The 25345-nt window shown below is 36.8% G+C and overlaps 1 protein-coding gene across 8 annotated transcripts in view; it reads right to left on the bottom strand.

The window, feature by feature from the left end:
• Positions 1 to 25345, bottom strand: part of LOC149022783 (replication protein A 70 kDa DNA-binding subunit B-like) — a 39702-nt gene that overhangs the window by 11522 nt on the left and 2835 nt on the right. Inside the window, exons 3-8 of one of the 8 annotated variants that reach the window (XM_089150716.1) lie at positions 20646 to 20797; positions 20273 to 20543; positions 20094 to 20181; positions 19519 to 20009; positions 19271 to 19422; positions 19067 to 19183 (exon numbers count right to left, since the gene is read on the bottom strand). The exons of 2 other annotated variants lie outside the window; for them this stretch is intronic. In XM_089150716.1, coding sequence (XP_089006842.1) covers positions 19721 to 20009; positions 20094 to 20181; positions 20273 to 20543; positions 20646 to 20797 — 800 coding nt within the window. In that variant the 3' untranslated portion in view covers positions 19067 to 19183; positions 19271 to 19422; positions 19519 to 19720. Of the gene's footprint in view, positions 1 to 6625; positions 9817 to 19066; positions 20010 to 20093; positions 20182 to 20272; positions 20544 to 20645; positions 20798 to 25345 lie in introns of those variants that run through there. 5 more of the 8 variants (XM_089150718.1, XM_089150715.1, XM_089150717.1 and 2 more) reach the window with 5 other exon arrangements.

Raw genomic sequence — 25345 nt, 5'->3', positions numbered from 1 at the left:
ATACAAATCAGGACGGGTCATGGTCAAATATTGTAAGCCACCAACAATGCTACGAAATAAGGTAACATCATCAAAAAACCGTGAATCAGACACTACAGGAGCCCGAGATGCCATAGGAGTGGCAATAGGTTTACATTCATCCATCTGAGCACGATGAAGAAGATCAGGAGCATATTTGGATTGAGAAAGAAAAAGACCATAATCGGTAGGAGTGACCTCAATGCCCAAAAAATAATGCAAGGGCCCCAAATCCTTCATAGCAAATGTACGACCCAAAGTGGCAACGAAGGAGTGGAGAAAGGCTTCATTGTTCCCAGTAAGAACAATGTCATCAACATAAAGAAGCAACACTAAGACATAGCAGTCATGACGATAAACAAAGAGAGAGTTGTCAAAAGACACAGAAACCCAAAACCAGAGAAAGCAGAACGACAAACCAAGCACGAGGAGCGGAGACCAAAAAGACGGGAAGGACACACAGGGCGACACACAAAAACCGGCGGGAGCAAAACACAGGAGTGCAAAAACCAGAAGAAAGGCAGACACAAGTGCGAAAGGCCACACACGAGCAAACAAGAACCAACGAAAGAACCCGGGAGAAGGAGAAAGCCAAAGAAACAAACCCGCGGGCCAAACAGGCCCAACAAAAAACCAACACCCACAACACAGCAGGGCGAGAACCAAAGCCAAGAGACACGCCAAGGCACCACCAGGCGCAACCAACCAGGAGATCCAAGGCCAACACCGGCAAGGAAGAGGGAAGCAACAAGGGAAGGGAAGGAGAACCGCGGACAGAACCACCCAGGGCAGCCAAAAGAGGAAGCAACCAGAGAGAACAGCAAAAGGCGACCAACAACCAGAGAACCAACAGGGGAACCAGGACAACAGGGAACCAACCACGGGGGAACCACAACGGGAACCAGAACAAGAGGAGAAAAGGGGCCGAGGGACACAAGGGGGGAGAGAAGAAGGAGAACCAAGAAAACAAAAGCCAGAGGCAAGACCCACAAAAGAGCAAGAGACCAACGAAAGCAAACCGCAACCACAGGAGAGACAGAGACCACCAGAGACAAGCAGGAACAAAGCCCAGCAGAGAAGGACAACAAAGAGCCAACCACCGAGCAGAGAAAAAGACAAACCAGCGAGAGCAACCACACAAGGAGCAAAAAGGCCCAACACAAAGAACAGAGGACAACCAAAGGGGACCGAAGCCACAAACAAAGAAGGGGAACGCAACAGCCACAAAAGAGGAGAACCAAGGAGGCAAGAAGAAAGAGAGAGAAGGAACCCAAAAAGAGGAGACAAGGACAGAAAAGGCCAGCCCCAAAAGAACAACAACAAGACAGCGAACAAGAAGAAGACCCGAGGAAAAGGAAAAACCCCACAAAAAGACACAGAAAGAAACACAGAGAGGAAGACACAACCCAGACGACAACCCCAAAAACACAAGGAAGAGACGGGGACAAACAAGAAAAAGCACGAAGACAGGAAACAGCGGAACCAAAGACAAAAGACCGAAGAGGAAAAACAAAACAGAAAGGAGGCCCAGCAAACAAGGAAACGAAACAAAAAACCAAGAAGAAAGCCACCCAAAACAAAGGAAAAGAAACAAAAGAGCCAAACCAAGCAACCAAAGAGCCCGACAAACAGGGCAGGAGAGGACAGAGAGAGAAAAACAACACAAAGGACAAAACAGCAAGCCAAACCACCACCACCACACAAACACAACCACAAAGCAACAAAGACAAAACGCAAAAAAAAGAAAAAACAGACCGCAAAGGAAAGCCAGAAACGAGAAAGACACAAAAAGAAAAGCAACGAAAAAAGAGCCCCACAAACACAAAAGACAAAGGGCGGCACGGAAAAGAAAAAACAAAGAGACCACTAAGACAAAAACAAAAGACAACAAGAAGAAAAAAAGAACAAAAAAACCCAAAGGAGCCAAGCCCCACCCAAAAGACGCCAAGAAGAAAACAACCAACAGGAGAAACAAAAAGCAGCAAAGCAACACAAAAGACCCCCCACCCCGAGAACCAGGAAGGGACCAACAAAAAACAAGAGAACAAGAAGCACCAAGACACAACAACAACAGAAAAACAAAAACAACAAGAACACCAAGGCAGAAAAACCACAACCAAACCAACCAAAAAAACCCAAGAGCACAACCAACACAGAAAGAAACCACCAAAAGGAACGAGAGGGAAACAAAAAACCACAAAGAGAGAGAGCGAAAAAGAAGAAAAAGAAGCCAAGACCCCAACAAAAACAAACAAACCAAGAAGAGGACAAGGAAGACCAAAAAGAGCGAGAGAAAAAAAAACAAAAAAAAACAAAACAAGAAAAAAGAAAAAAAAAGAAAAAAACACCACAAAAAAAAAAAAAAAAAAAAAAAAAAAACAAAAAACAAAAAAAAAAAAAAAAAAAACAAAAAAAAAAAAAAAAAAAAAAAAAAAAAAGAGAAAAAAAAGAAAAACAAAAAAAAAAAAAGAAAAAAAAAACACCAAAACCAACCAAAAAAGAAAGAAACCAAAAAAAAAACAAAAAAAAAAAAAAAAACCCAAAAAAAAACCAAAAAAAACAAAAAAAAAAACAAAAAGAAGAAGAAGGGAGAGAAAAAAAAAGGAAAGAAAACAGAACAAAAAAAGCGAGGGGAAATGAAATCGGCCCCACAATTCACCATCTGAATTAGCCTTATCTTTTCCCCTGTTCTTCTTAGTAATCAACCTTAAAAAATATTCTGTTCTGAAAATGCAACTCCTATCGTGAGGCATTTATTGGGCATAAACAATTGTCAAAATTGGGTTCTTGTCTGGTAGTAATCGAACTTGGAAGATAAACAAATACTTGATTGCTGAAGTACCAGCCCTCAGCAATGTTGAATGTTGGTTTGCTTAAGAAAGTAATAAATTTCTACGGTTATAAGTGTGAGACAATTGCGTTGGATTGGTAAACAAACCCAAGGGGCAGCAACCACATACCCTAAAGTCTATCCTAAAAAAAATGCACAAAAAACCAGTCTGTTCTTACCTGAAATACAGCGAGCGAGAGGGCCACAGAGCCAAGCAAACTCAGTTTTTCTGTGCTTCTTCTGATCAGCACTATCTTCTAATCTCAGACCAAACGAAACCTATGAACAAAGGTTTCCTTCTGAAAAACGCAGAATAGGGAGCGAGAGAAATACAGAGGGATTGCAAGAGAGAGCAAGCAAGAGAAATACAAAGGGATTACAAGAGAGAGAGAGAGAGAGAGAGAGAGAGAGAGAGAGAGAGAGAGAGAGAGAGAGAGAAATACAGAGGGATTGCGAGAGGAGAACGAGAGAATCGTTTTTGGACTCTTCATCTTCTGAAAAGTGAAAAAAAGGGTGTGGGGTTGGGCAAGAAGAATTAGGGCAAAGGCATCGGTATATTTTCAGAAGATACACAAGCGGTTTCCTAAAACCACCACAACCTAGTGGGATTCGCAGGCGTTCAAGGCAAATCCGCCACTAATAGCATAATCTTTAGTGGCGGATATATAAAAACAGCCACTAAATATATTGACAATTGCTCATGGTTTCAAAAAACCGACACTAAATATGTGCTTTTTTCATGCCCCCTCCACTATCGGGTGTTGGGACGTGGGTTTTTTTATCCACTCATGACACTAAATATATATCATTAGTGGAGATTTATAATAACCCCACAAATTAAAAATTAAAAGGGTCACCAATTCCCCTTTTTCTTGTAGTGACCTATTAAATGTTGAAACAAATTCAACAAAATATGCTATACAAAACAACGGAATATAACATTATTGGAAAGAATATACTAGAGGATTTTGAGGCTTCAAATCCTTGTGGCAAACTCTAAGAACAGTGTGAATATAAGTCAAGCCCCTAAATAATATACAAATCTAAAAGAATCATGTAAATAAGCCTCACAAGGAAACCTGGGCAGCATGTAAATTTGAAAACCATATAACAAAGAGAATACATAAACAATTACCTAAGTTGAACCTTGAGATGGATACACCTGATCATCTATGCTAGACGCTATTAAACCTTGTGAGGTACCTACTCGTTGTATAATCCAACAACATATATAAACAACATTATTGCAATTTAAAAATAAATATTTTTTTTAACCTTAATTTAAAATAAATTATACCTGTAAAAGTGATAAGAAACTAGATTGTGGCATATCTTCATATCCCCATGCAAAGCCAATGTGTGGTATTCCACATGATGTTATGTCGATGGAGCTCTGTCCTTCCACAAACTTTTTCCTTCTATTCTTGTTTCTATATTTTTCATGCTAGGGCCTCTTTCTCGTTGATCCACCTTTTTTAGATTCTTTCTTTTAAATTGTAACTATGTATATGTTTCAGCGGATTCTTTTGAAACATGGTCAATAGGCTCTACAACAAGTACATCTTGGAGCTCCTAACATATCCTATTAGCATAATCATAAAGTATCTTAAAACCAGCTTTAGTATTACAGGCTTCGTTAAGAAGTTTCCAATATGTGGGAGTCATCATCCTATATCGTTGTAAGCGACTTAATTGGCCATTTACTTCAATACCTTCCAGTTCTCACCTCTCATTCAGTGACAATATTCTTATCGCTTTCATCCATCTCATCAGAATATATCTTTTAGAAATGCACTTTATTTGAAGGAAATCTAAGAGTTTTAAGACATGACAACAAAGGATGCCAAGACTCTCAAATTTTCTACAACTACAAGATTGTGTATTCCTTTCCTATATAATGTCCATTCTCATTTGCCATCGAGATCACATATTGACCATATAAATCACTTGTACTGTGGTTTTGACACCATAAGTAAGCATCAACTCATTTTCCGTCATAAACTTCTTAAATATAATTAGATTATATACCCTGAAAGCTTGTTCACTACACCTATCATTGAATATGAACTCCCAAGTTTAGTATTTCGAGCATCAAACTCTTCTTTTAGTTCTTTAGCATGTTTGGCATCCACAACATCTTGAAAGTATTCCATAAATCGTATAAAATCATAACTGGGTTTCAGACATTTATTAAGATCGGCATTGATGCTTTTAGCAAGTTGTGTGCTGCTCACATCTATTGTGAAAACATCATGCATATAACAACATGCAAATTTTTCTTTTAATTTATATGCCTTATCCAACCATTTGGTGTTTTGAACCCCATGATTCTCTCTCAAACTCTTCCATGCATTTTCAAATTCATCAACTTCAGTATAATTTCAAATGCAGTTTTGCAAACTTTTGTTGAATGATGACCCTTCATACATTAAATACCCGTGGTGTTTCTTTGCATTTTGCCAAAGACGCCAAGAGCACAATGCATGTCGGGAAGAACATGAAACCTCTGCTATTGCCCTTGCCATTGCAACATCATGGTCAATAAACAGGGTCTTCAGATTCTTTTGACCATTAATTCTAAAGAAAGTCTCAAATAGTCATTTGAATGATTCAATAATCTCATCATAAAGCAAAGCAACTCCAAAAATAATTGCAGTCTTATGATGGTTGAACCCTACAAAATACACCGAAGGGCAACCATAAACACAATAAAATGTGAGAAAGCATTTCCAAAATTTCAACATTTTATTAGAGTTTGGTGTATCAAATAAAATTTCATTCTTCCATCAACAAATAGCACACAAAAACAACACTATGAAATTCAAATAAAACTCGATGGAATATGACGTCGTGGTACTTTTATGTATCTAAACCTCAATCCAAATCTATCAATGCAAGAAACTGTTAAGCCTCTAATTCTATGATTCATGTCACACTTGGGTTAAGACTTAAATTCCAAAATATCAGTCTCACCTGGTGAGCTTAAGCTAGTATCTAACAACATCCTCCCAACACAAAAATTACCATAAAACACAGCAATAGATCATATATATGACAATAATAAACCACAAAGCACTTCGAGAAAAAGCTGACCTATTATGAGGAAGCAAAAAACAAAATATTCATGTTGGAAACTTAAAACAAGCTCTAAATAACCTTACGCTGGTACATATATGTTTGTGAGCCTCACTGTTGTATATCCATATGATTTGTGAGTCAAAATACTATGTGCAGCGCTGTCTTTGCATTGAACTCAGCTTTCTATGATTTCTTTTAAAATGTCAAAACATTACAATAATAGAAAAATTCTAGTGCTTGAATAATTTCATGTCATTATCCCATCCACAGCCACAAGTATACACCCCCAACTGCCAAATTCATCTCATCAAATTTTTTGGGGTTTAACCAAGGTCCGATATTTTGCCCAATTCACCGGGTTCACTATCTAGCGAATTGGGCGAAATATCGCCAAGATTTCAACGATATTTCGCCCCCCCCAATTTTAGGGGGTATTTTTGGTCAATTTGGGCTAAAATTTGGTGTTTATCCTAATTTGATGCCAATAAACACACTGGAATGGTTGGTTTTGCCTAAAAACTCACCCAAATTGGTGTTCTCGATTGGCATATACTCGACTGTATACCGGTAAAACTGTAATTCTACAACATTATTTTAAACAATTAAACTAACATAAATATGCACAATGATAATAGAGGAATAAACATCATTAAAAAAAACTATTATACTAGTAACAAATATAAGTATACAACTACATACCAATCAATACTCAATACCAAGTACTATGCCTCGGTGGATCCGTCAACTCTGTGTCCCATAATAATGTGGTACAAGGCCCAAAGGCTACAATTTCAAGCCTACGCTCCATATTTTTTTGAAGTCATTCTAAGACATCTCATGCTGATGGTTGTTGACATACAAATAAACCAGAGCTCTGTAATTGGCATCATCTATGGCTGAAAAACTACTCCCATCGGGGGTAATGTGAACGGAGCTCTTCAATTGACATCATATGATCGAAAGGATATCGGTATGTTGTCTCCAATAGAGCAGTTGACTCCGAGCCAAATGGGGGCATAAGTGGGACACTCGATGATGATGACCCCAACCATCATAACCCCCATATGTGTTGTCATCCTACGAACCCAAGCTCATGGAAGATCCATCATTATACCCATGATAGTGCAAACTCCTAAAAGGCAGATATGTATCATCGTGCCCATAAGCGGAAGGGACACCATGCAATAAGCAAGTGCGGAGCCTACAGACTCATCCAAGGTCATAGACCCCATCACTCCCGACAACCTGTCCATCGGATCGAAATGGCCGTATAAGCCATACAATTGAATATCGTCACTATAACCATAGCCATACAGCTCATACCCATGCATGTGTTGCTGCTCCCCCCATGAGCCTCCCCCCTCCCTAGCAAAGTGTAGCTCGTAGGACGACCACGATAAAGCTCACCACCATGATCGTCATCCTGGGTGGCATGCGTGTATTGAGTCTCTCCAGTGTATCTCTGGGGGGATGTTGTGTCTTTGATAATATAACATATAATCGCTCATGTACTCCACCACCACCATCACCAAGACCATCGTCATCATCATCCCTCCGAGTCTAACTAGGGTTGGGAGCAAGGGTGTTATCTGGATCATCCTCTTGCGTGCCAAGCTACACCATCCAATCCTCATCCGCAGATGTGACAGCCGCTTGTACATGTACCTGCCCCTCTCAAGATGCCATGTACTCATCTCATCAACTCCCACAACTTGAGCAATGATTGGATCTAGCCTACCTCCAGGTTGGTCTAACACTGGCTCACCCCTGTCCAACAACCAATCAGTGAGCGGATGCTAATCATCTGCAGTGACCTCGAAGATATCATCAAGCTGGATGTCTCTGTCCGTTTCATGGTTAGCCTTTAAATTGGCATGCTCTAACTTCAACCTCATGTTGTAGTGGCAATACATGAGGTCATTCAGGCGTTGACTTCCCAACATGTTCCTCCTTTGGGAGTGAATCATGCCAAATGTACTCCAGTTCCTCTCACACCCAGAGACAAAGCAAGTATGGGAGAGGATCTTCACTACCACTTTTCGGAGGTTCTCTGCATCATCCCCATACAGAACCCACCACTCAGCTGCATTATCACAAATAAATTAAGTTAATACTTTAATGCTTAACAAAAATCCTACTTATATAGTTATATACTTATATGTAAAATGTAATCATGCATCTAACCTGGATCATAATTTTGTCGGTTATGTACAGCAGCAACAAAACCAAAGGCCCCCAGTGCATCCCTAAACAATTTTATCTGCAATAATTTGTATTGATGGTTAGCTAAATTTTTTCACAAATAAAAAGCAAGTACTAGGTTCTAACTTCTAACCTCCATGCGGCAATTTGACTGGACCACTGGGTTTGGCTCTAACTTCGCGATAACCTCCATAACGGCACCGAGCAGGTCTGACCACAACCCCAAATTTTCACTATACTAATATTTTAGAATTGAGATAATAGGCTGCACAATTCACAAACTCACAGTCAGAGAATTAATATTTACTACAAGTTACAAATTAATAAGTAATAACCCACACTAATTACTTATCCACCATATGCATCGGATGCATTAGATGAGCGGTCCATCTAGCATGCACAATGTTCAGATACGCAGTGCAACCTCTGGGGTTAGCTCTTTGGATTGCTACCTTCATTCGCTCCAGGGCTGCATAGATGTGCGGCATAGTGGGCCCCATAAGGGAGGAATCAACCATACGTAAGACATTTATTATGGGATCTAAGGTTTCCAGTACAATTGTCACATTCCTCCAAAACTCATCAGACGAGATTGTCGTCTGTGCGGTGCGCCCACTACTAGTACTGAATTATCACAAACGCATTAAATAATAAATACTACATATTAGATACTCATAGTATAAATGTATAAGAAGTTAACTTGTTAAATTAAATAGTAGAGAGAGAAAAAAATACATACTTTGATCCAACCCATAAGAACCACTCCTCTAATGCAAACATGGATCTTAAGCCCACCTTCCTTTCCTGAATACTGCTGAGGGCGACGAAATTCATGGCGAATCTCGTAGGACCGGGTCGCACTAACTCACCCTTGCATGCTCACTTCATCATATCCAAAGCAACAGTATGATTGTAGATGAAATTTGTTACCTGTCGGGCCCTCTCCATTGTGCTCTGGATAATACTGATCTTACCGATGTCCTTTAACATGAGGTTAATACAGTGAGCTGCGCAGGGTGTCCAATATAGGTTATATCAAGGTGTATTCATCAATACCTCACCTGCTTTCTTTAAGTTTGAGCCATTGTCGATGACAATCTGCACCACATTATCCTTCCTAACCTCATCAATAACATCCTGCAGGAGTCCAAGAATATACCTGTGGTCTTTTATATTCCCGGTAGCATCCACAGATTTTAAAAAATGGTCTTCCGATCACAATACACCATAAAGTTGATGATAGACTTTCTTGTCAGACCGGTCCATCCATCACACATCATAGTGCATCCATATGACCCCCAAAACAGTCTCAAACTACTGATATACTACTGCAGCTCCTCCTCCTCAATCAGGAAGGTGGTCATCAAATCTTTAGGGGTAGGACCACAATATCCAGGACCTATCTCTACAATAGTGTCAACCATATTCCTATAATAAGGACCTTGTGCCGTATTTGCTGGAACTGAATTGTAGTACATCCACTTCGACACTGCCCTTTTCACTTTCTTAGCCATCTCCTTTCCATGCACCTGTAATCTTGGGCTGCTTGGCCTCTTTCTTTCTGAAAATATCATGATCCTGCTCTAGGATAGGATCTATCCTCTATGGATAGTCACGTGGTCCCCGTACATCAGCCGTAAAAGTGATCCTTTGACTCTATATGATCGGCTTAACAAACCACGTATACCACCCCTACCAATGCTCCAGCCCCTACAAGCCTAGAGGGACCAACTCCTATAAATCTAGCTTTAGCCCTCTCCTCCTAGTTTTGCATCTCCCTTACTCTCAGCCATCGCCCGTTTAACATCCCTCTCTTCCTGCTCTCTGATATCAACGGGATCAACATCCCGATCAAAATCTGAATCAACTATGTGAGATGATGGTGTCCGGACCACCTCATCCAATGCATCATTTACCCTCCTCTTCTCCTGTTTCTTCTTCCCTTTTTCTTTCTCCATCTCTCTAACTGCCTTCACAATATCAGCATACGCCTCAGTGCAGGTGGCCACGTCCTTTGAACTATTAGTGATGTGAGCCTTAAACCTGCTTATGCCACCTGAGTTCAACTCCTCACTACAGAAGTTGCATTTTGTTTTACTTTTGTTGTCATCAATAACAACACAATACTGCCATGCAAGATCAACCCTCCCCCTCGCGGCCCCACTCCCTGTGGTTGTCCCTGTCCCCAGGCCTTGTGAACCTACCCCTCTCCCATTACTAGACATGATATTGTTGCAACAAAAATTATTGCATAAACAATTAAACAATTAAGCAATACCAATATAATATTTTAAACAATATTTAATATTTTTTTCAACAAAAGAAAAGGCTACCATATCAAAACCAACAATGAAACCACACGAGCAACACTTAAAAATAATTATATAGGTATTCCATAATTTTCTCTAATTTTCAAAATCATTTTCCTTATTTGTTCCTAAAAATTTATTTCTCTTTTTTCAAAATTATTTATATTTTATATTAATATTTTAATAAATTTCAAAAAATCAAATAATTATTTATTGGGTCCAAAAATATTCCGACTCCGTGAGTCTATAGATCTGCCCATGGAGATTCACATATGTTTTTTCAATCACGATACAACACATATATCATGCAAAAAGCAAGAATTTAAAATGTAGAAAAATACAATTTTTTACGCCTCGAAAATAAATAAATAAATTACTTAGCGAAAAAATTCCGACTCCGTAAGTTAGTAAGATCAGGCTACTGTATTCAACATATATTAATTTCAAACCCATCCAACAACATTATGGCATGCATTTTTTTAAAAAAAAAAAGTTTACCTCTCAAATGAAAAACTACACAAAACACCCAAATTTGTGTGAAATCTCGTTTGATCGTTGCGAATGATGCTATACCCATCAAGAATAAAGTGAGAACTAAGGTTTTATGTCAAGATCGGACGAAAATATGGCCAAAACACCAAGAACTAGGAGAGATAAGCTCTTGAGAGGTTTATGGGAGGAGAGAGAAAATCAGAGAAAAGTTATGAGGATAAATCGTCGAAATTTGGCAACTAAACCTTTATATCGCGGAATTTTGCGAGAAATTTGGTGATAAATTCTGGGGGGTTTTGTTTCGCTAGGTAGCGATATCGCCGAAATTTGGCGATATTTCCTACCCTGGGTTTAACGCTGAATACATAGAAGGAGAATCACTTCAACTAGTAATCTAGTAACTAAACATGCCTGCTGGCAATTATTGAGGTGCCTCAAAGTGTCACTGGCTCAAAAAAACAACTAATTAATTGTGTAACAACAAAAGAAGAAGAAAAAAATTACATCTATGAAGTAGACACTAAGATCCCCCTTTAAAAATTAAATCTATGAAGTAGACACTTAAAAGCCGCCTTACTTCATACAGACGACACTTCTTACCCACTTAACCACTCTTTTGAAAGCCATACAAACATTAAAGAAGAAAACAACATCTGTAAAATATAAATTTGAGTTCATAACAATTTAAATATGCAAACATATTACCAAAAGTTATGACGATAAAAAATATAAATAAAGTGATGAAAAACTTGGATTAAAAAGAAAGTGAAAACCCAAGAATGTCTTCACATGCTAAACCTATCCAACATACACACACAAAGAAAAAGAAGCTAAGAGAAAATAAAAAATTAAAAAATGGACTCCAAGCATGCTTAACACTTGGACAAATTATCAACAAACCCCCTCTGACTAATGGTGTTAACTTGCTGTTAGTTTTTTCTTAGGTAAAACAGAATTACGTTCTTCTAAAAAAAACATTTCTAAAATTAAATTACAGCTTTTTCCATCATCTTCAACTTAAAATTCCCAAAACTAATTTTCCTCCGAACTGCTGCCCCACCTCCTCTTCCCCTCACCACCCACCCCCACCCCCCAACAACCACCCCCACACAAAAAAAAAAAAACCCTCCACCCCCGGCAGCAGCAGCACCCCTTCCTGTCTGAAGTTAGGGAACAAAAAGCTGAAGAGGAGAGTAGCATACATTTGGACCAAGTCAAGATTGTTTCAAAGAAAGCAGCTCCAATCTTCAGTCTTTTATCAAAGGAAAACTCATTTTCAATTTGTTTATAAAATAAACACAAAGTTACAGTCTGACAAAACAAACACAACCATTCATATGCAATTGAATAATATTTGAGATATAAGTGTCTACTTGAGCCAATCCCCGTGCTGAAACTATGTGTGAATAACAGATTCTAGAGCTATACAACAATGCAGTTGGCTCCTTGTTCTCCTCAACCATGTTTTATTTACTTTGAAGACCCAGACCAATGGAACATGAGCTAGGCCCTATGCCATTTTGTTCTCAGATTTCTCCATTACAAAGATTAAGATACTCATTGGGAGACCAAAACCCAAAAAAATTAAATAAGATAGCATCAAGGTTTGGAACCCATCTCTCTGCGTACGCTCAAGCAAAATGGTTCCTTCATTCACTTCCGTCGAAGCCAAAGGTTGAAGCCAAACTCTCTCTCTCTCTCTCTCTCTTTTGGAACTTTTAAGGTTTGAGAATGAAGAAGACAAAGTTCAGAAAGGTGTAGTTCCTTCTCTTTCACGCAGCTCTCTCTCTCTCTCTCTCTCTCTTTGTTTTCACACAACTCTCTCTCTCTTTCCCTCTTTTGAACAATTTTGAAATCTGCAAACAATTTTGTGCTTGGGTTCGGTCTGGTCGGGTGAAACAAGGGTTCAGTTTGAACCGTTGCACCGTTTGGTCCAACGGTTTTACTTCATTTAAAAACAAAAAAGAGCACATAATGTTAATCAACAGCCATAATTTAATAAGGTGTGCTGGTGAAATCCTGAGTGTTCGCAACTCATTGCTACACATTAATTGCGCAACACTAAAGCAAAATGTGTATTAGAGGTCAGAGATTCATTTGATGATAAGTTGATAACACACACTATGCAGCTACAAATGGACCCTACTTCAGCATGACCGTCAACCAATACATCTTAACCATTGGATCCAAATCTCGGTCTCGACCATTGAGATTCAATGGCCAAGATTGAAATCTTAACCGAAATTTTGGACATTTCGCTTGATGTAAATGCGAATCAAACTTCAGAAGCTACGAGGAGGCACAATTTCCATTAAGTCGGCTACAATTGTCTTTTGTATATATATATATATATATATATATATATATATATAACTAGTAAGGACGCATGTGCAAATGCACGTGTGGTCTATTCACATCGATTTAGTGTTAGAATGGCAGATTCCTTGTGTTGGATTACCCGTTCAATTGAGGTTTAAGAAGGTTTGACATATCCATGGGTTAAAAATTTATGTTAGGAGTATACTTGTTCCCCAGTAAAACACCAATGGCAGCAAAAGAGCCGAAAATTGATGAATGAATAAAGTATAAAACCATGCAAGAACAATAAAAACATTCAGAGAATTTGATGAAAAATTCCTAGAGAGTTTTTTACCTTTTGTGGAGTATTTTGTTGCTTATTTTCACTGAGTCGATGTTGATTGCTCAGTAATCCTATAAACAATTTTTTGATGAATGTGATGAGTAATATGTAGTTATGTTTATAGTAATGTATGTAAAATGCAGTGTTTTATTACCTTTCAATAAGAACTTCTTTGTAGACCACATTCTTTGTGTAATCTTCTAACTTGGATGCTTTGTTTTGCTTTTTGATGCATACTTTTGTTGTTGACATCGAGATTCCTCTTGATAATGCAACGTATAGCTGTCCATGTGAGAATATCGGTTCAGGGAGATAGATACCGACCTTTGGTATTGTTTGGCCTTGTGACTTGTTAATCGTCATTGCAAAGCTGAGTCGAATTGGGAACTGCTCTCTTTTTAGACGAAAGTGATATCCTTCATTTTTTGTTGGGCATAATGGTATTCTTGGAATTGGAACCAAATTTCCCTAGAACTGACCAACTGCAATTTTGGCTAGGATGACATTCTTTTGAAGTTGTCGACAAACCAATCTTGTTCCATTGCATTCTCCTTGTGCAAGATTTAAGTTTCTTAAGAGCATGACAGGGCAATTTTTTTTCAATATCAAACGATGAGGTGGCAATCCATTTGGTGCCAATGAATTGAGAAATTCATCAGGGTATTGTGTGTCTGCATCATCTGTTGCTGAATCATAGCTATAGTATGTCAGACGTTCACCTAGGAATCTATCAATCATTATCTCATTTATATTGTCAATTGTTTCATTTTTAGTTGCTAAAATTGCTCTTTCTATGATCTCCTTTGCTGAATAGAGTTGTTGTTGTTGTTCAAGGGAAAATTTCCTTTATTAATTCTTCTTTTCCTGCTTTATCATCTTCCATTTTGATCAACATTTCCTGTGGTATTTTGATCATATCATCCTCTTTTGTGGGTTCTTCTCCATTTCCCACCCTCAATAAGTATTCACTGAATCTGAAATCATTTATGGCCCTCATATTTGTTGTTAGCTGTAACTTTTGCATGGTTGGCCATAAGTATGATCTGACCAAACTGGATTCCACTATTTGGGCTCTGGTTCCACGAGGTACAACAAGTAATACTTGTCTGAAGTCTCCCCCAAAGACGACAACTTTTCCTCCGAATGCTGATGTATTACCTATTATATCTTGGAATGTTTTGTCAACTGCCTCAATTGCTTGTCTTTTGGCCATTGGTGCTTCATTCCATACAATCAACTTTGCTCTTCAAATCAATTCTGCTGTCACACTTTGCTTGGAGAAATTGCAGATACTTGAATCTTCAATATTAATTGGAATTTTGAATCTTGAATGTGTTGTTCTTCCTCCTGGTAATATTGAAGCTGCAACTCCAGATGTTGTTGTTGCAATAGCAATTCCATTATCTGCTCTTATTTTTGCTAGTATTGCCTTGTATAGAAATGTTTTTCCAGTTCCTCCCGGTCCATCAATAAAGAATGTCCCACCAGTATTGGCTTTAACAGCTTCTAGAATGATGTTGTAGGTCCTTTTTTGTTCACCATTCATTCTAGTTGGTGCTTCATAATCTTCAGTTGGAATTTGGATTGCATATTCATCTTGAATTTCCTTATAACGATTTGCAATCGTTTCATTAATTTGTCCATGAAGCTTTGGGAGGTCATATTGGTCTATATTGTGGCCCATTGATTGTAAGAAGTGATGAACATTTTTCAAGGTTTCATTAGTTTTGTCTCTTATGCATGCAGTTGATGTATTAAAGTCTTTAGATAAGGCTTCAAAATGTTCTTCCCATAGTTTTCGAACATCTGCCGGTTCATAATAAACCAATATTGTTGCAAAAAGTTTTCAGACCATTATTGGCATGTTGAATAATGCCCCATCTCTTAAGCACTCAGAAATTGCATTGTCGCTTTTCAGTAGTCCTATTCTTCTTGCAGCTTCTTGGAAAGTGTTGCATTGTTCTCCATTTACACACATAAGATTTTCAAATGATGTTGCTCCTCTGATGTTATTGAGTAGCATTGTCAAATAGAATCGCTCTCCCTCAATTGGGTTAGCCAAGTTGATTCATCCAATTGCCTCCTTAATTTTTCTTCTTGTCCAGCATTTTGCTTGATTATTCCACACAAAATTCTCTGGGAATTCTTTGTATAAATAATTCTTCGCATCTTCACATATTGTGTTCATTCTAAAGAATTCAGTCAACATTGTTCTTGTTGTATTATTAGATTGAATCACATTAATGAGATCTCTATTCTTCCAGTACCAAACAAGTTGTTTGTTTGGTAGATGCAATTGAAGGTTTATCACATAGGGGAACATCTCATTTAAATTGTATTCAAAGATTCTCCACATTGCTTCTTGTGCTGATACCCATCTTGCATCCCTATATTGCTTTATTTCATCCATGAAATAATCTTAAGTGTTGTATGCTAAGGAAATTGCAACCCGGTCATGCCCCTTATATACATACTTATAGAGATACTTTACTGCTTTCAACCCAGAGCATATCTCTACATTTATATGGCAATCATACCTTGTCAAGAGATATGGGTTATAAGGTACAACCCATCTATCATCCAACAGATGTTTTCTTATCATGACTTTTCTTCCATTATTCCTTCTTCTGTAAATTGGGTATGAATCTTGTCCTTGCATTGTTTTTTCATTATAAGATCTTGGGTAACGATTCTTACAAACCATGTTCCTCATGCAAGCATTATGTCTATTCAGATCTCCGCAAGGTCCATGCATCATATGCTTCACAACCTTCTCATATAATTGTTGTTGTTTTTCTTCATTTGGAATTTCAACAGAAACATACTTGTCAAAAGTATCCGGATTTGTGATTTTTTGTTCTTTTTGAAAAATAACTAACATGTGTGCATGTGGTAATCCCCTTTTTTGGAATTCAATCACATGTACGTGTGCACAAACTTTGCCAAGTATTGATTTCTTAAACAACTGCTCTTTAAGGTCGTGAAGCTTTGCTTTAAAAATCCTTGTAGTAAGATTTGGCCTATCTTGTGCAAGTTGTCCTTCTTGTAATTCTTCTTGAATCTCAATCCAGTTAGGATTACAGGTCATAGTGATGAAGAGATCTGGTTTACCATATTTTTGGACCAAAGCTAATGCATCAAGATATCTTCTACGCATGTCTCTTGGTCCTCCAATAAATGAAGCAGGTAGGACCATTTTTTTCCAACCTGATTTCCCCTTGTTTCTCCAGTTGATATACTATCAACAATTCCTTGATACAATTCAGCTCGGATGTTTGATTGTCTGCAGCGGAAAAAATCCAATCTTGTTGCCTCAATTTTGATGTACATGTCCACAACGAATTGATGTAGCAATCTTCCAGAGTGTAGTAGGATTGAATTATCATCAGCTCTGATTTGTAACTTGTAGCAATAATATGATCTAGGAGATATATTTTTTTTTCCTTTCATCGAAACCTACAGATATAAGAAAAATTATGAATATTTTTTTAGTCGAATATAAATTTTTTGGTTGTATTTTTTATTTAAAATATGTTACCTTCATCATGTTGTCCATCAGCTTGAAAAAGGGCATCTTCCTCTGAAGTAATTCCAATTGGAATTGTTGTTGGGGCCCTCTCTTTTTTAATGTTCCGATGCCAGCCAACTTCTCCATTTGGGTATAACAATGGATATTGCAACGCATCATAGCATCCGTAGTAATGTTTCACTGAGTGTTTTTTTCCTGAATTTCCTTGGATAACTATGTCACATCTTTCTTTGATGTTTGGATTATTTCCTTCAATCCATATGCCTGCTACTTGATCAACTGTAGGCTTGTTATAGACTCTTTGGTCTAAATTGATGTCACTCTTGATTACTATTTCACGAGACTTTAGAGGACCAGCATTTTTCAAGCTTCTGAAGAATCTTGCATATGGATTATTTGAAAGTATTTGCATTATTTTCAACACTATTGGCTCTTTCAATTTCATATCTTGAAGTATCTTCATTCTGTTTTCCAACTCATTATCTGTGTCGAAGATATACAATTGCAAATAGCAAGGGCTTTGTCTTTCTTGAATTATTGGAGGCAGTTCATGATAGATTTGTCCTTGAGCTCTAAATGTGTAAACTCCTCCTTTGGCATTCACTAGTTCTTTATCAACATGTACTCCAAAAGAAGTAAATGAAAAGATACTATTATATGCCCTTATATATCTTCTGAAATCTTGACCCTGTGTTGTCAGTGGTGAAAAGCTCATATAGGTCAGTTGGAATTATTGTTGGTGCTAGTACAACATTTCCATTTGAGTAGCATAATGAAGGAGCTTCGTATTGGAATTTCTTTGCTCCACAGTGTATGCATGGTGGAACTTGTTGTAGTATGTGTATGTTGGAGCATTGTAGTTCCAATTCTGTTGTATTGACATAGTACATTAGTTAAGTATGATAGATATATAGTTTATTTGTGAGATTTATTTGGTACAAAACATCATGATATATCTTACCTTCTGTAATTTCTGTGTCATTCTGAATTTGATTTGAGGAGCTTGAACTGTTGTCATATTGTGTTACTATATGCAACTAATTCCCTGATTTCTGGACTTCTTGTCTTCTTGCCTTCTAAATTCATTGTACTTTTTCCTTTCGTGTCTCGAACGCTTATTTGTTCGTTGCATAGTTGTTTACTATGGGAAAAGATTATGATATACAATTATTTATTGAAAATTTGTGGATGTACGTAAGTAATGGATTATTTACTTAGGAAAATATTTTGCATTAGGTATATATGATGGATTATTATACCTAATTCTTTGGACCCCCTCACCGTGGGTCGAAGATTAATTTTGGTATGATGGAATTTGTACTCAAACAATCCACATATTTGTAAATATGATGGATTATTATACCTAATTCTATGAATACATTCTAGTTTTCACGATATTTGTAAACTGGAAACAAGCAATGGCTAGGGATGATCCCTACCTAGTAACCCACACAACCATCATCATTATATTATAAATATAATACAAAAGAGAGAGAGAGAGAGAGAGAGAGAGAGAGAGTTAGATTATATTGTATTTTCAAGTATATAATATAATTTTAAATTGCAATTATGATACTAATTAAGTATTAATTAAACAAATTTCAAGTTATGTAAAGATACAATTTGGAATTGTATTGCAAAATGTAAATAGTAGTTTGCAGAAGTGAATAATATGTTTATGAATCTTCAATTTTAATCCTCTTCCCCCTTTGGCTCTCGTCCGTTACATCAGTTATCGATTCATTGTCAACGCGGTTTCCTTCTTTGAGTATTTCTGCAACAATACTTCTTCTTGATCTGCCTTGTTCATTTGAGTTGTCTATCTTGAAATAGAAGTTGCAAATCTTTGAGATGTATTTACGTAGGAATTGTTTGTTCTGCAACAAATTATTTTTATTATGTGAGTTTTTTTGAATAATTGAATAGAATAAAGAAATAATTATGAAATTATTTTATGTTTTTTCACCTATGTTAATTTGTCACTGTAATCAGCCACAGCACATTTCAATAGCATTTCTGCTTTGTTGAAAATGGTGATGTTGAATTTTTCATTTCCATTTGACACTTTGAACTTCAGCATGTATCTAGTAGTAGTAAAAACAATTATGTTAGGTATGCATATATATTTATGAAATTGATTATTTTATTTATATTTGGTATGATAATATTACCTCTTGTAGTACGTTATGTTGTCTCCACATTTGGGACATGTCCCTTTTTCTTTTTCGAATTGGATCTTTTTGTTGCACTTGTTGCATGCATTGTACCATGGTTCATCTATATCGACTCCCAATACTATTCCACGGATGAAGTAGTGTTTTTTCTAAAAAAATAAGAAATTATCAATTATTTTATGAGATTATCATTTTTTTTTATAATTTCATTACAGTATAAAACTGCAAAGTTGTAGGTCATGTACCTTGAATGAATGTTGCTCATTTTTCACAAATTCTTTTAAAGTTATTCGTTCAGCATCTTTGTACTTAAAGTACAATGAAGTAAATGGGTCCGTTTTGTCCATTCCAGCTCAAGTTGTAGACCTATCATAACAGAAAAATGAATTTAGTTCAATATGTTTTACAATAATATGTAATGTTGTGATAATAGTTGAGTTACTATCATTACCAGTGCAGTAATTCTTCGGTCTCCGGTATTTCTAGGTTGATTTGAATTGTTGTTGCTCCCGTTGTTGACAGTGATAGTTTTCTGTTGGATTGTATTTTGTTACTAAATGTGAACATACTACTTGATTTGTTTGTACTATATTGAAAAGTAATGTTATTACCTTGATATGATGATATTCTCACTGACATTAATGCTATAACTGTTTTGTGAGACATTGTTTGATATTGTTCTTCTCCTTCCAATGTTGTGTGGTTCCCCCACAATGTTACTGTCATCTCGTCCAACCTATTGGCAATTATAGGAAATAATCATTTTAATAGTATTTGTCTATAGTTTTATAAAAGTAAATTTATAATGTTGTAAACTTACTCTTTGCTGCATATGTGGATGTCTATTTTTAATTTCCGTTCATCCAACTGGATTATCCTCTGACTTTTTTTTATGATTCCAATCACATCTGTATGAATTTGATACAATGTTAATTAGTATAATAATATATTTAAGTAAAAGTATAAATTAATTTAGGGTATATTGTTATGACTGCTTACCAATTGTAAAGTTCTGTTTCTCATACTCAATTTCTATTGAATCAAGTGCTGTGAAATTGTGCTGGAATATATTACGCTTGAGTTGCTCCATGGATTCTTCTATTTTGGAGGCTCTGTTGAATGCAAATTCCAACTCTTGATGAATGTTGTTGAAGTTGGGGTTAACTTTCTTGATCAAGGGGTTTTTGACGATGTATGTCTCATTCTCTTTCAGCATATCTCCGAATCTGTCTATTGTTTCATTGAACATTATGCCTTGTATTGTTGTCCCCTGCGTGACCAATAAGTTGTAAGATTGTAAATATTTTTATAGGGTTTATTTTTATTAAACAATGTGGGTTGATTTTTTTTTTAATTTGTGGTTTGTACTGACCTTTGAATCCATGAATACCAGTTTGAGTATTCTACCCGATCCTTTGTTGTTTTGGTATGCTTTGATCTCTTTTTGTTGTAGCAGAAGTTGTATTTCTACGTCTTCTTCATAAGCTGCTATCTCGTTGATGGAATTCTTTTTCGTCATTTTGGCTACACAGTTAAAATTTCTTAGTACTTTTAAATGTTTTGTTTTTTACTGGTACTTATGTAGTAAAAAAGTATGAACATTTCCAACACATGTAAAAGAAAGGCTTGAGAATCTAATCTAACTAAAATAAAACCAACAATTTTTTTTGGATATTAGTCTTAGGATAAGTCGTAGAACCCTAAATTTTGTATTAAAATTTATAAGATAAGAAGATGATATATGTAATTTTTTAGTAGAATATATATCCACGAGATATGACATCGATGCTTTGAGTGGGTCCATACATAGTGACTTTAAATCAAAATAACTCATCGAGATGGTGTGTCTACTCCTCACTTCCTCACACGTGTTTTTGTCCTTTATTTAATTTGATTATGACTTTGCCACCCAATGTTTCTTCTTCTAGTCTATGCTATCAACTTCTCTAAATCTCCGTCATCTCAAAGTATTTATTTTTTTTTAGCAGATATTTTGCTAGAAATTTCTAGGTATTTCCGTTCACTCTTCATTATTATGATTCCACAGCTCGTTTTGCAGTTTCGTTGTAATTCTGTAAAGGTTAGCTAGTAATTTTCAGCGACTGAGAAATGGGGAAAGCGGCCAGGTGGTTCAAGGGTTATTTACTTGGAAAAAGGAACCGTCGTCTTCGCCGGATTGGAAGTGTGTTGAAGAGAAGAAGAAGAAGAAGAGATGCAGTTTCACCGGATTGGTTTTTATGTGAACCCTAGCGATGGTGGCGAGAGGCACAGCAGATGACGTCCGTCGTTTTTGTCGAATCTGGTTTTGGGGGCATCTGTGGATGCAGTAGGTGAAGAAGGACGTAGGATCCGGTGGTTTATTACCGGAGAATCTAAGTTTTGAATGGGAAAGTGAAGAGAAGAGGTTTTCTGCCAGCGTTCAAGTGTGGAATAGAAGAAGTCTGTGTCGATCCTAATGAAGTCAACGAAACATCATATCTAGCAGATCCTTGTGTTTTCGTTTCAGATCGTTCATCATCACATCAGATCGATGTGAAACGAATTTGAAAGCCCTACCTCTTCTTCTATATTTTGTTTGTGTCCGGGGAGTTCTTTTTTTTTAAGGCTTATTCGGGGGCGGGGAGAGTAGCACCTCTTCTTTCTTTTGCTGCTGATCTCACATCGACTTCATCACCTTGTTCAGGGGCATCAGATGAGAAATCTTCCTCCGACTCCGGAAAATCGCCCAACCGGGAGGCTACACTCAACTCACCTCTTTCTCTTTTAAAAACCCCTCCCAGAGGAGAGCCGAGGGTCTTTAAGAGAGTATGTCCTGGATTCCCGGATTCATTCTCGTCCTGACCCTCTTAGCATTGAGGTAAACTTTGAGCTACTTGTTTCGTTACAATTTTAGTTCTGATTTGAATGGTTTAACCAACTTGTTTTTTTTTTATAGGTAGTGCCTAAGACATGATCTGACAGATGTATTGACCTTTCATTCTTATAAATGTTTTGCAGAAAGATATAAAGAAGTTGTTGGGAGTCTCATAGGATCTGAGCTGCGAAAGGATCTTATTTCAATACAAGGAAGGTAACTGAAAAAATGGAATCCATCATCTAAATGTTGAATGAAAAAATTGAATTTAGTGACCAATGGTTCATATTAATTTTTCTTTCAGGTTAACTGAGATTCAATGGGCGGCTTTTGTTTTGCTATGTGCAAGCTTTACATTCTTCATAAGTGTTGCATTTAGTTTGTCCATATGACTGTTTTGCCCTATGTTAATTTCTAAGATGTAATTTTGTGATTTATAAGGCCAAAATCCTTTAAGGTAGCACACTGATCTAAACAATCATTTCAATATTTGTATAACCTGAACTATGTAGTAATAATTGGTTCTTTGCAATTTTTGCTTGGTACTTTTGTAGCTTTTGTAGTTCGTCTTTTTCCTAAGCTTGCCCTCCAGGTGTTATTCTATTTCATCACTTGGGGACTCCTGATTGATGGTTATATATTCCTTCTTTGTGCTTTATGCTAAGGATGGTACTTTTTGTAGTTCATTTTTTTGCAATACTTGCCCTCCAGGAGTTATCCTGTTTAATCAATTGGGAGTTTCTTATGGATGGTTATATGTTTCTTGTTTGTGCTGTAACCTTGAAAAGTGGAATGTTTGTTTTTCTTCGGATTAAATCGGAAACCTTTTGCTGTAAATATGCTTGGTTTCTCCATTTACAACCATTATGCTTGATTCAGTTCCTTTATTTATTTTGTATGGAAAAGACAGGACTGTGTGACATTTGAGTTTGGCAACAGCCGTTTGAGTTACAAGGGTTTCAGGGTTTTAAAGTCAACCTTTCAATTCTGAGTTATGAGAGGTTTATGCAGATTGGAGAACATAGATTATTTCAATATACAGGACCAGTTATACAAGTTTTGGAGTCGAAACTGTCAAAATCTGTTCCTATGTTGTTGCTTCTAATTTTCTTATTGCCTGTTGTACCTTGATAGGGTGGTTGGAAAGGATTTCCAAGTAGTTTCATCCTTGCCTGTATATATCTTCATTGCGTTCATCTTCCCTGTGCTTTTAAGCAGTTCACCAACCATCTAGATTTCCTAGGCAATTTACTTGGTAGTGGGATTAGAAGAAATTAATCCCTTGCATTTTCAAGTACTATGGCAACTGTTTCTAGGTTCGGCGTCCATCTCTTGATTGTTTGTTAATGGCAATTCAAGGCAATCTCCTCACCTGCTTTCGCTTCATCTCGTACTAAAAGGAGATTCTTTCAACATGATCTCGCCAATATGCAAACTCAGCCTTTTCATCTCCATGACCCCTACAACTTCAGCTTGGTGTCTCCCACCCAAAGATTCCATCACAATGTCCTTATTGAGGATGGGTAAGCCATTATTGTTTATTTTTCCACCACTGTAATCTGATTTTGTTGTCTTCTAGCTATGTATTTTGTCATTTAGGTTTCAATTAGATAGTTCCTTCGTAAAAATTTTTCACTTTTCTCTTGTTCGGCTTCATCCATCTAGCGATTGTGATCCCAAATTGGTTTTTGTTATCTCCTTAACTTAGTTTCTGGTTTTCTTTTAAAATGTGAAGTGTGTGTAGGGATGCTTATGTAATTATGCTTTTTCAGCTTCTTGGTTATCTATCTAAATATTAGAGGTTAGTCTAATTTTTGTTTTATCTGGAGGTTCACTTAAATTTGTAATAATAGTTGAGATCCTTGTTTTGTTTTGGTTAAAGATTTGGTTAGAGGTAATATAATTAAGTTTCCTCTTCTATGGTTCAGCGATTATTTTCTTTTCATGCTTAAATGATTCACCATATCTTCTTTCTAGGTTATATTATAGAGGTTGTATTTGATTTGTAATGTGAGGATCAGAAAATCCAGTGAATGCAATTATGGATCTTGAATTCCAGAGAAATGATAGATTTGCTTTTCTAGGAGAGATTTGCTTTTCTTAATTGGGGATCTACTGCTTTTCACAACATGGTTGTTGTTCCTACAAGATCTGGTGAGGGAGTTTTCTACTCAGAAATATAAATGTATCTAAATATTAGAGGTTAGTCTAATTTTTGCTTTATCTGAAGGTTCACTTAAATCTGTAATAATAGTTGAGATCCTTGTTTTGTTTTGGTTAAAGATTTGGTTAGAGGTAATATAATTAAGTTTCCTCTTCTATGATTCAGTGATTATTTTCTTTTGATGTTTAAATGATTCACCATATCTTCTTTCTAGGTTATATTATAGAGGTTGTATTTGATTTGTAATGTGAGGATCAGAAAATCCAATGAATGCAATTATGGATCTTGAATTCCGGAGGAAGGAGAGATTTGCTTTTCTTAATTGGGGATCTACTGCTTTTCACAACATGGTTGTTGTTCCGACAGGATCTGGTGAGGGAGTTTTCTACTCAAATAGAAATGTTAGCTGAATTAGTAATAGCAATCCTCTTCTCCCTCCGCTCTGCTCCTCAATACTTTCCATTTCTGGTGTTGTGGTTCATTGTACCCTTGAGTGGACTTTTCAGGGTTTCCTACTGGTTTCCAAGGGTCGGAATGGCGATTTCTTGCCTTTTCATTGTTTCTTTCTTCCCCCAACCCCCTCCCCCCTTTTTTTGTTGTCTTGTCGTTACTGTTGTTTACTTCCATCGTTATCCAACTTCCCTGCTCTATAAGTTTCCCCACCCTTGTTGAAGCGTATTTTCTGAGTTCTTAATGATCACATCTTCTGTTATAAGTCATCATTTTGCTCTCAAGTATGATAGTCTATTTCAACTTTGATAGTGTGAATGAATGTTAGTTTCTATTGATTTTGATATTTACTGTTTTTACAACTTCTGCATAACTATCCATCAACCATTTTTCATTCTTCAATAGTTCTGAAAGACTTGAAATTTCAACTTGAATTCTATGTTTTGTTTCTGTTCAGCTTACCATTATTTTTATGGTTATCAACCTCTCTCCCTGTCCAGGTCCATATTCTATCCATTTCTAGTCCGTCTATTTTCTGACTCTAGTTCAGAGTGACTTTAAATCAAATTAACTCATCGAGATGGTGTGTCTTCCTCACTTCCTC

Source organism: Hakea prostrata, chromosome 3 (genome assembly GCF_041222555.1).
Source record: "Hakea prostrata isolate BN-2017 chromosome 3, UWA_Hpros_2, whole genome shotgun sequence".
Taxonomy (NCBI): Eukaryota; Viridiplantae; Streptophyta; class Magnoliopsida; order Proteales; family Proteaceae; genus Hakea; species Hakea prostrata.
This window is presented reverse-complemented; position numbering and strand designations above follow the sequence as displayed.